The 11961-nt window shown below is 50.6% G+C and overlaps 1 protein-coding gene across 1 annotated transcript; it reads left to right on the top strand.

Moving 5' to 3' along the window:
- Window positions 1-2089: 2089 nt before the first annotated feature.
- Window positions 2090-10622, top strand: LOC144161676 (acetylgalactosaminyl-O-glycosyl-glycoprotein beta-1,3-N-acetylglucosaminyltransferase-like). Its single transcript, XM_077692301.1, has 4 exons — window positions 2090-2572; window positions 5113-5343; window positions 8091-8324; window positions 10581-10622. The coding sequence occupies exons 1-4, from the start codon at window positions 2090-2092 to the stop codon at window positions 10620-10622; spliced, it is 990 nt and encodes a 329-aa protein (XP_077548427.1).
- The last annotated feature ends 1339 nt before the right edge of the window (window positions 10623-11961 follow it).

Raw genomic sequence — 11961 nt, 5'->3', positions numbered from 1 at the left:
CTTTGTTTAGCATGAAAAAGAAAAGAAAAGCCGGTGAAACCCTCATAGCAGAAAAAACGAGGTTTCGCCAAGATTCGAACCACGGACTCTCAAAACAAAACGCCAGCACACAAGCGCGCAACCGCTCGACCACGCCAGGGGAAGGCGCGGGCCCCAAGAATTTGGTACCGTAACAGAGGCTTCCAACGAATATTGTCGAGTGATTTGCTTTGGTCATGTTTGAGCTTTGAGCCGTGCTAATGCTTGTTTCTTACGCACCCATCTTGGATCCGAGGGCAGTTATGCTATTACCACAAGCGATGTGGCCACGGCCCCCTTATTTGAGTCAAGATAAGGCATCGCAAAACCTCGGTCTTCCCTACGCAAGCCGTGGTAGCAACGAATATAATGGCATGCGTCGCTAGCATTCTGGCGTTGATAAAGCTTGGTCGTCACGCACCAATCTTGCAGCCAAGCCCAATCATGCTAATACTACAATCGACGTAGTCAGAGCTACCCTATTTAACTCGAAAAAAGGTATCGCAAATACCCGATCTCCCTGATGAAAAACAAACAAGCCACAAATGAACGAGCGCTTTCGAACAGAAATAGCTTGCAATTTGTCTCAAGGCCGCCGATAACCGCAAGGTAAGAAGAAATTGATTCTCTTCTGCTTAAACGAATCACCCCAAATCATGAGAAGGATGTGAAACCCGACCGTTGCTGCCAGCTTTCCGCTGCTTTCTCGCGCTGCGTCGACGCCGATATCTGGCGAGCGTAGACATCAGCGTTGCTTGCGCGTTAGCTCGCGTCGCCACGCGAGAAAACGCCGAAAGTACGCTGCATGTGGTTGGGCCTTTAACTTTTACTAAATGTACGTCAGCTCCGCAGCCCTTCAGCCGCAGCCTCGCGCACGGAGCGATACCATCGGCCGCCGCCCAAAACGAGAGAAAAAAAAAAGTCACATGAAGTCGCGCACAAGGAGAAAGTGACGTAACGCTGTGACGTCGCTGTTTGAAGGGGGTGTGGTCGGCCTGGGCCCCTACGCGATATTTCTTAGGGAATACGCGGCCAGGCATCATCAAGGACATCATCGTCATCTGTGGTGGCAGGCACATCGTCACTGTAGGTTTTCATCGCAATTCTCATCCGCATCCCAACTAACGTCGCCTCGGCCTCGACCGGGACCGTCGTCTTCGACCCGGGGGGTGATGTTACGGGACTAAGGTGGTCAATGCCTCACAGCTCCTTCAACCGAGTACGATGACGACGACGACGACTTAGTGCCTGGCGCGAACCTTGCGCGAGCTCTAGCATGGCCGCTATTTGCATAATGTAAATGGTTCTCTTCACCCCATCACACGGTTCGTCTCATTTTCGTCCTGCCGCCACGTAGTAATATTGTTCCAGCATGGGCAGAAATCCGGCGCTTCGTATGCTAGGCGCACATTAATCTTACCCAAAAGCATCAAACTACCTTCGTTTACAAATGCAATAAATATGGCAGAGCAAAGAGAATACCCAAGAAAAAAATATCAGGAGTATTTCGAAACAAAATCAGCACTCCTAACCCTCGCAACAGAGGCGCAACATGGCAAAATAGCACGCCGCCAAACCCATCATCACACTACACTAGTATTAGGCGATTCCAAGCAACACATTCGAATTCCCTACTGTATACACCAAACATCAACATAGGGCGCGTGAGAAATTAACCGAATAACTTGGAAGCACACCCCGCACGAACACTTAAAAATATCATGCATCAAAAAAAATAAAATTACCCTCAGAGGCATGTAGTTTGCATATAAAGCATTCGCGCTCCTATGTCCTTAGAAATTCTGAGATATCCTTGATTTCTTATCAGTTGCTGGGTATTGATTATTCGCCGAAGAAGGTCATCATAATCATCATCATCGTCGTCGTCGTCGTCATCATCATGATTGTGGTCAACATCGCCCAAACGGCGCTCAGTCGCATGGTTTGCGCATTTTGAGACTTCAACATGGAAAAAGCCGGCACAAATTTGTCCTGCATGCGAAATACCGTCTTAATACTCGTCACGACAGTGAGCGTGTGCGCGTTCTCCCAGTTAGGGAATTTCACAGCGATGAAGGACTTGCTCCTGGACGAGAATCTGAAGCACATCGAATACTGGAGCCACAAAGTCGGTCAGGCTGCTCTACGTGAGGGCGAGCAGTATGAAGCGACGCGGCTTCCGCACCGCGGAGGCTGGGCCGTGGAAGCGCGCTGTCGTGAGGGCATCGATGTCCTGTTCTTCGTGCACGCCTGCTCACGAGAATGGAGACGGCGGGCGGTCCTGCGCGACACCCTCGTCGAGGAGGCGGCCGCGAGACGCTTCAACTGGGCCGCCGTGTTCTTTGTGGGTCGCCGTGCCAAGGAGCCACTCCTCGACGCCTGGCTCAACCTTGAGGCGGACGCCCTTGGCGACCTGGTGGTGTTCCCGTTCGAAGACGGCTACAGGACCATGACTCCCAAGTGGGTGAACGGCATGCAATGGGTGGCCGACCGCTGTCCCAACGTGCCGGTGATCGTCAAGCTGGACGACGATGTCACCGTTCACCCGTTCAAGGTGAATGGCAATATGCCTGCGAACATCGACGCTATAGCCTTCAATGAAAGCCACGCTGTTAACCGAAAGTTAAGGGCTCAGTTACTGGGGCCGTAGTTGATGTCTAGTCAAGAGTTTGAACGACTGGCACACTGTACCAAGCTAATGAAATTTCGGCTACGAACGCGTTTGTTTGGAGCTGGTAAATGAGGAGCTAGTTCAATTCAAATAAAACCTAAAATGCGTAAATGAAATATGTATGCAAACAGGTTTGGGTAACGTTTTTACTTGAAGCGTTTTTTGATCAGAAGCCTTCGTGTCGCAGTGTTCTTGGCAGTCCATCAAATGGGCCCCATCGTGTGTTCCAATGTTTTACCGAAGGCAATGATCGTCTAGCTGACACTTCCCCAGAAAATAACATTCGTAGTCAATTATTTTGAAACCGCTATCACCACCCGGGTTTGCCTCGTTACGTACCAATCAAACAAACGCTGCCTTCCATCTTTTCTAGATCGGCCAAAACTCAGTGCGCAAAACTCCGTCACTGCATTCGCCTCCAGTCAGGGCGTACAAACAGGGAAACCACTGTGTATCAACTATTTAACCAAGAGAAGCGCTTTCGCCTTCTCATCTCGTGGGAATATGCTTAGGCATACTCTTTAACCTTCTTTAACTCTTTAACCTTGAGGTCACGCTTTGGCGTGACCTCAAGAAATACGTCCGTTGCCGTGTTGTGGGCAGACATGGGTGGTACGTGTGTCAAGTTCTTGCTTAAATTTTAATGAGAAGGCATTAATTTGTCCAGAATGCGTAAAACTGCAAATGGAGTCGGAGTCACAGGCAAGCCTCTAAACACACGTCACTACAGAGCGTTTCAAAAAGTGTGAATCGCATTGCAAAACCCAAAAATGGGAAGGTAGGCTGAACGATGCACGCACGTGGGCAGAGCCCCTTCGAAAGTTGAGTGTGCTTATAAGCACGTGCACCAAATATCAGTCCTGCTAACGCATCGAGTAACTTCCGGTTTCTATGTCCCAAAGCAAATATTAGCCGTGCTAATGCCTGATGAGTCACTTCTGGTTTCTTATTTCATATTAAGGCTTTCATTACGCCTTTTGTAATATTTCATATTACGACTGCCATTTAGGGGCCGACATTGCAGCCCACAAATAATAAGTTTTGTATACCAAAAACTGCACTTCAGACCTGATACCACGTGTTGGAGATGTGCACCGCAGGTAGGGAAGGGTTTTCTGCCCTTTGACTCTGCGCATTCTGAGAATGTCAAGTGAAGATTGCGAACACTGCCCTGGACTCGGCATTAAGAGGATAATGTTACCCTGAGATGTAGCGAAGCTTCGATTGATTGATTGCAGGGTTTAACGCGCCGACGCAACAAGGGTGAGGAGGCGCACCGTGGTAGAGGGTTCCAGGTTAATTTTGACCACCTGTGTATCTTTAACGGTCGCCGCAATGTCGTACAGACGGATGTTTGTGCTTTTCACCTCCATCGGAAAAGCGGCCGCCGCGGTCGGGAATGGAGCCCCCGTCCTCGTGCTCAGCTGCACAACGCCTCAGCCACCGCGGGGAGTTGGAGAGGAGCTTCACAGACCAAATCTCATCTGCCTATCTATCTGTGTCTATCTGCGAGACGTTGCTTCAAAAAATAAAAGGAAAAGTAGGCAGGGGTCCTAGAGAGGCTACTCAATGGAGCAAGATAACGGTTGTGCCTTAGCTGCACAGAATCACACACAACATTAAGAAGATAGCAGCCAGAGAGGGGGAGACAGTTGTGTGCTCATCCCCAAACAAAGGGTATGCCAGGCGCCGCCATGTCAATCTTCCAATTATAGAGGGCCATTGTACAACTAACCACCGTACTTCGTGAGAGCATGTGTGCAGGGGGTTGTATACAAGCTACCGTTATTGTGCAGGAAAAGCTACATTGGCCAGACCTGCCTTTGTATCAACAATAGAATTCGAGAGCACAAGGTCGCAACAAAGAACGTTCCGCCAGGTCACTTGGCCAAGCACTGCCGAGATTGCCCCAAGTAATGACGCCATGGAAGTTTGAAGTGCACTTCCATGGCTTCATTACCATCCATAAAAACAGTGATAGGCTAGCGCGGGAAATCATCGAAGCAATGGAAATCGAAGGAAACATCGAAGATTGTGTCAGCACAGTGTCGGTTGCGCTAACGGATAAACTATTTCTGCGCACGATTGTACTCGTACCAGGTAGCTAGAGGAGAGTATAAATATACAAGGCGAGGCGAAAAAAATTAATTAGGTAGTGTCAAGGTTTGTGCTTCGTCTTTCGTCTTTGTGCCCTGATTTAATTTTAGGCTGCCCAGTATTTAATCAATTATTATCGAACAAGCTAAGATTCTGCCTATGCTAACACCTTACAATTTGGCTATGGTTTTTTATTCTTTTTTTATACCCACGTATCAGTACTGCTAACGACCGTAGTGCTGTTTCCGGGTTCTTATTGTCATACCCGCATATTGGTGCAGCTAACGCCTGACGACTTACTCCGTTTTCTCATTCCTACGTCTCAGCTTAGCCAGTACCTGCAGACGGAGTTATCCCGGGAGCCCGCACGCCTGCACTGCTACGTTTTGGGTGGCCAGCCAGTGGAGAGGGAACCGGGCATCCGCTATTTTGTGAGAACGGACGACGCCCCAATGGAGGAGTACTTCACCTACTGTCAAGGCCGGGCCGTCATAATGACCTTCAACGTCATGCGAACGCTCCTTAGAGCGTCACCCAAGGTGTATCCCCACCCCACGGTAAGGCCTCTTGTCCCCTTTGCGTGCACTTCCTGCAAAAGCGACACTTCTATCGCGAAAATACGTGCTCAAAATTCACCTTTTTTTCGTGTGTACGATCGAATATGTACGCTCGAATAAGTTGTCACGAAGTAGATGTGCTTACTTGCGGTGATCTGCAATAATTTCATGCTTCTAGCACCACCAGACAGTGGGTATTCCGCTAGATAAAAGAATCAATTTCACTCTCTGCTTTTTCTGCAGGAAAGGCTATTTTACTGACAGAGCTGGTACATATCAGGGCAGGCAAATTGTCACGTTGAGCTTTTAATAAGTACAGTCCAATCATCATAAAAATTCCTCTTCTGCTACAACTACCTGATGAATATAGTGGAAAGAAAGGAGCTATATGTTTACGTTAATATCTGGGCGCCAAAGTTCGGTTTGTGAGTGGCGGAGGGCCGTGCATAGCGTATCATTTATGGAATATTGGAGCGCGTCTCACTAGCAACAGTCCTCTTTAAAACCACCAAGTGTCAATTATTACCATTACAGCTACGTAGAGTGTGTCCAATTTGTGGGAAGCCTTCTCTTCAAATGGGAGTACTCGTCGTCGCACCCACGTTTTACCACAGATCGAGACCCGCACTGACGGGAAAAATGGTTTTTTGTTCAGCGTTTCGAAGTATTTATTAGGTAGACATTATTGGGGGAGGGCGCCTGGCGGCGTTGAGCCATCCATCGTTTGTGTTATACAGCCTGCGGAGTTTACACTGCGGCTACTTTATATTTCCTATACAGTAAAGAAAAAAATGATCTCCTTGCAGTACGCAAAGCATGAATGAAAGACGATCATGGCTTGCACATCACGTAATGCTATTTAAAACGTACGTAAACGCCATTACTTACGGAAAAACACGAGTACAAACAACTATTCGCTCAGACAATTTTACGCAAACAATTCTCCATTTGCAAGAAAATATTCTCTTCACTTCGATGCACATGTCTTCACAAAACTTCCCCGTAAAGCCTCTACTCTCCTCCGCTATCCTGTCAACTCATCCCCTCCCGTGTCGTTCCTACCAGGATAAATACAATGGGGCTTTGTTTTAATCAGTTCTGTTTTCCGGGCTTCCACTGTTCAAGCCCCATCAATTGGACCCATTCGATTTTGGTGGGCTTGGAATACCACCTCGAGGTCTAGTCTTGGGTTTCACGCTCTTTTAGCATTTTTTGGCCCAAATACTGTGTTTAACACGTATTTTCATTTGATCCCGCAAAGCTAAAGCGCATTTGAGCCTCTGTTAAAAGCACACTGCCAGGGCCATCTATGAATTGATGGTTAGCCTTCAATGTACCGGATGTTTTCTTTTTGATGTACGAATGCGTTTTCAAGGTTTGCGATTTCGAAAGGTTTTGGATGTATAAACTTCCCGTGGCAAAATTTGTTTTACCGTTTCGGCCGCGTGGCTGAATTGAAGGTTAGACACTCAGTCTTACAGACCGACATTGGATGGTTTAGGTAGTTCCCCGAAGAGTATCGTCTTTAAAAGACCCTGCCTTGATGGCACGACTTCTACGAAAACGGTTGGCGCGAACTGATGCCGACCTGACTGACACTTCCATGGTTTTAGGCCACAAAAAAACATAAATAAGAAAGAAGGGGGAGCTTCCAAATGGCAGGAAAAGTGAAGGACGCGCTTTCGAAAAAGAGTCTCCGGGCGCATTCGGCTTCTGCAACAGGCACCGCTTGGGCACTAAGCTCCTCTTCCCTCTAACGAACATCGTCGATGTGAAGACTGGAGCTGCCTGCAGCCGTCGTGGGCCCAGTTTTCCTGCTTTTGCATGGACTAAACGTTCGTTCATATTGGCCCAAGGGGCATGGTCCTCATGGAGGAGGGAGGAATGTGAGGTGTAAATAGGACCCTCTCTGGCAGCCCATACCAGCCACTATTTTATAGTTTACTGTGTCACGACACGGTTGAGTGTGTATGGAAACATAAAAAGTTAAAACGACGCACAGCTGACAACCTGGTCAGCTTAGCCCTTCATAATCAGCGCTCACTGATCCAAAGGGCTAAGGCAGTAGTCGTTGCATCTCTAGCCCTGGTCCTCTGGTTCGACCTAGGCATTCTATTTTAAGTGCAGAACACTTTAAGGGTCCAGATTATCGTCGTAATTACTCCAGGATGATGGCGTCACGTGCCAATACAGGGTCTTCGAAAAGATAACCGTTTGCGCTAGTCAGGACTGAATCGGCGTCTCGAGTTACAAAGCTTCTGTCTGCCCCATCGGGCCGACGAACCTCACGTTACTCACATGCTACGTGTGGGGGGTGAACTCTGCGCTGCGTTACTGCCACGGAGGCTGCTGTTGCTCTGCGTCGAAAAGTACAAGGTAATATAAAACACGAAAGCCAGCATGAAATAATGCACTATTGCCCTTAATGAAAGGTCAATTAGACGGCCTCTTCATGGGACTTTTAATGGGGCTCCGCCGTCCTCTCTTGACGGCTTTCGCTATCAACACCAGGCTGATACTGAAACTAGTCACAAGATGGCGCCACAGCCCCTCTGGCGAACCACTACTCCGCACTTCGGCAGCTTCCGCGTTAGTAGAACTGCTTTCTTATTGCTCCGCTTCCCATTCCCCACTTTCATTTGCACCCTAATAAACGTATTTTAATCCATACAAAGAGTTGAAGCTGCAATTCCGCAAACCTGCTAACGTTTCAACGATTACTTGTTTCTTTTTACGGGCCAACGCAGGACGACGCGTACGTGACCGGCGACCTCGCACTGCTCCAGGGAATCGGCCACGTCGACATTACTCACTTGTACCTTTTTGAAGAACCAAACGCAAGCTGCCTTCTCGTCGGCGATTGCATCTTCATGCACTGGCTGGTCGATACAGGCGAGAAGGCCATTGAAGAAGACTTGCGGACCCTGGACGCTCGCTTCTACTGGTCTTTCGTGCTCTTGGACCAAAAGGTTCACGCGGGAGTGAGGCTAGACTTATCATCCAGGCTGAAGTCCCGTAACTATGCACTTGCTTTCCAAGATACGAGGGCACAACTGGTCAAGCGCAACTGAATTGATAAAGCGCAACAGGCGCTTCTGCTGTCCCCCTAGGCCATAATGAATTTTCTCGAAATATTTTCTTCTCTTTCTTCTCGGACGCTAAGCGGAAATAGGGCTGTACCAAACGAGCGTAGTTCGGTGCTTGACTGTGTATATGTGTATATGCTGGCCTGCATGTAAAAATAAAGCCAACTGTGGTTACGTACGTCATGCCGCATCGTCATCCCCTGGAACAAACCTTGTGCTAAAATGGCATTATTATTCCTACCCATACAAAATCATGTTGCTAACCGGTTGGTTGATATACGAAAGAGATTTCTGTCGGCTCCACGCGAACAAGCAGATTCTCACCCGCGCACAGTGACATTCCTTGTACAAGCACTTTACTCATGCGTTTTTAGCAACAAACGTGTCATCGTTCCTTATTCTTACAAAGTGACAGACCTAATATTTGATGACAACATATTAAGGCGCTAACTCTGGGCAGGAGTTTTAGATGCAAAGCATCTCTTGCTCGGGCTATGTCCGGCGTCCGCACCTCTCCCCCTACACTATAAAAATATAAAATAGTTAGTGGTGCCCGGTTTCGATCCCACGACTCTCTGGCCGCAACGGGACATGCGCGGCACTCTTCCAACTGCGCTACAAAACCGAGACTGGAGCAAGTGCTGCGAACGCGCCTTATGTCCTTGACTCATTCAAACTACGTCAAGAAGCTACTGATACAACGAAGGCACGCGAAGCTAAACGTAAAGGGAAACGGAACCGACGAACTGAAAACTTTAGACGAGGATGTTGAATTTCCCGTGGCAAAGCTGGGGCGCGAAGTTCCACGCGCCTTGCAGCTCAACCAGAGAAGAGGACGAAGAGGGCGGGCAGCGGGGTAGGAGCGTGAGCACGCCATAAAGAAAGACGAGAGCAAAGCCACGAAATATGTTCAGTCGTGCCCTTCAGTCTTTCGGCGTACGCCAACCTGGAACCCTCAAGGAGTGGATGGATCCACCATCTCACGTTGCACCATCGGACGCACTCTGGCAGAGGCGTGCTTCTCTTCAATATTGTAAGGACGAGAGACGATCCGGCCGTTTCTATCCAGAGCCGACGTCGGGGCCACCCCACCTCGAAGGCGTGGACAGCGGCCCTCCTCCCCCTTCACCGTAAAGTCCCCCAGTTCTGTCGCAAGGTTTATAACCTGTACAAAGCAGAAATAAAGGCGTCATAAAAAAAAACTCCCCCTCCTCCCCGAAGGGGATCGTGCGGAAATGCGAATGCATTGGGTGCACCGATTAGTGTGTTGCGGCAAGCAGTAATGGAGAGAGGCGTGCGCTCCACTGCATTTATATACATTTTCCGAGCGCAGCGAGCGGAGAGATGGTACGCGGAGAGGAGAGAGAGACCCGCGCAACACGCCCGCCCCGCGCGCGAGCTCTCTCTCCCGCCGAGCTCCGCGATGCGAGCGCCCTCACACGCCCGAACGCGCTCCTCCTCTCCACTCACTCTCCGCTACTCCGCCCGAGCTCCGCGATGCGAGCGCCCCCATCACGCCCAAGAGCGCTCCTCCTCTGCCCTTGCCCTCCGCTACTCCCGCCCGAGCTACCACCTGCTCCGTTTGCTAGGCGCGCCACAGCTGTTGCTAGGGGCGAGGAGGAGCGCGGAGAGATAACACCTGTGGGCGCACGCCGACGGAGTACGACAACCCCCGACTAAGAAATGCATTCACATTTACGACGACGACGACGACGAAGGCAGAACTACGAGGCGCACGCTCACGTGCGCTCGCGCTGGAGGAATGCAGGCGCACGTTGACGGAGCACGACAACCCCCGACTAAGAAATGCATTCGCATTTAAAAGAAAGACGAAAAACCAGTAGGTGTTCGTTCAGGTAACGCCGGTGTCGGTCTCTTCGCTGTCTTCTCCTCGCTTAGAGACATTTCTCTGTCTCTACATGGGGCTTTACACTACGTTCCCATTCGTGCTCTGATGAATGAAACCACATAACGGCAACACAATAGAGCCTACACCGAACAAGCTACGGTTGGGCAATTGGAGATTTTTTTGCAAGGCATCCCTTATTCGACCCTCCGTCGTCCGTCGACACCTCTCCTGCTCGTCCCCCTCTCCATGCCACCTGGAATAACACCACTGTCCTCCTTGCCGCTCGGCCCGTCCCATGCCAGCTCAAGAAGACACAGGCCACACTGTCGCTCGAGGAGCCCTAACCAGCTGTGATAACGCCGCTTTCCTCCTCGCCGCTCGGCTCGTCTCGTGCCGGCTCAGGAAGACACCGGTAACACTGTCGCTCCAGGAACCCTTAAAGGGAAAGCCCTTAAAGAGACATCACAGTGATGTCCTTCTCTTCTTACTGCGCCGTCCACACCACCTCTACGCATGCGCGTCTCTCCTCCCTTCTCCTCTCCTCCAGCTGTATAAAAGCAGGTGCGCGCGCTGCGCCACTTTCAGTCTGCTCCGAGACACCGCCTGCGCTGGTTCTGCTCTGGTGTGGAACCTACACGGAACCCCGTGCTGTGCATCACCGCATAGTTCCCTTTGGGGAGATGGGGAAATTTTTAAATGCAGAGCATTTCTTTAACTCGCACTGTCACCCGTCGTCCCTCGGCGTTGTCCGCTCTCAACAACACTTGCGGGCGCGCATGCGCGTGCTCCGGCGCTGAAAGAGGCCTTGCAGCAGCAGGTGCTACCTCCTCTCAATCTACTGCGCGCGCTAAGGCAGCGGCGAAGCGTCAGCGCCGAGCCGCGGATCCCGAACGTCGAGAACGGGAGGCCGCCGCCAGTCGTCAGCGCCGAGCTGCGTATCCATCGAATCGAGAGCGAGACACGGTTTCGAAACGACAGCGGCTAGCGGCGGACCCCGCGTTACGAGAACGAGATGCCGCCGTCGGCCTTGTTGACGTAGTTCCCGACGTACGCCGCGCACTCGTAGTGGTCGAGGATGATCTGCAGGTAAATTTTGGAGTCGAGAACCCTTCCGATCCACGGGTTGAACGCGTTCACGCGCTTCTCGGCGGAGGTCCTCGCGTGAAGCACGCACGGACGCGACGCGCCAGCCCAGAGAATCTCCGAGTACTCATCCCCAGACCGCACGTCGAAGGCGCGCAGGAACTCGTCCAAGCTCGCAAACTCCCTGTGCTCCAACGCTTCGTGCATTTCGTCATGCTTGGCCTTCAACCGCCGTCGACGCACCCGTACGACAACAACAACTACAACTAACACCGCCAACTACCACAACCTACGCCACGTGACCACCCCCAATGCTTTGCATGTACTCGTGTCGCTCGCGCAGGGGCATGCGACGGGGGCACTTTTTTGTCTTGGTAAGTAATACCCCTGTCATAAGAGCACTTTAAATAGCGATTGAGTCGGTCCGCGTCGGGCGCTGCTACACGGCAGTTTCAATCGCGATCAAGCCCGATCCCGCTCGAACCAAATCCTGGTTTCCAAAATGCGATTACGGTTTCCAAGCGCGAACAGGCGTAAGCGGTGATACTCTTGTTCCCGCTGAGTAATCGCACAGAAGTTGACAACTTCAAACTAATGCCA

This window comes from Haemaphysalis longicornis, unplaced genomic scaffold (genome assembly GCF_048455015.1).
Source record: "Haemaphysalis longicornis isolate Haplotype H1 unplaced genomic scaffold, Haemaphysalis longicornis Haplotype H1 scaffold_12, whole genome shotgun sequence".
Taxonomy (NCBI): domain Eukaryota; kingdom Metazoa; phylum Arthropoda; class Arachnida; order Ixodida; family Ixodidae; genus Haemaphysalis; species Haemaphysalis longicornis.
This window is presented reverse-complemented; position numbering and strand designations above follow the sequence as displayed.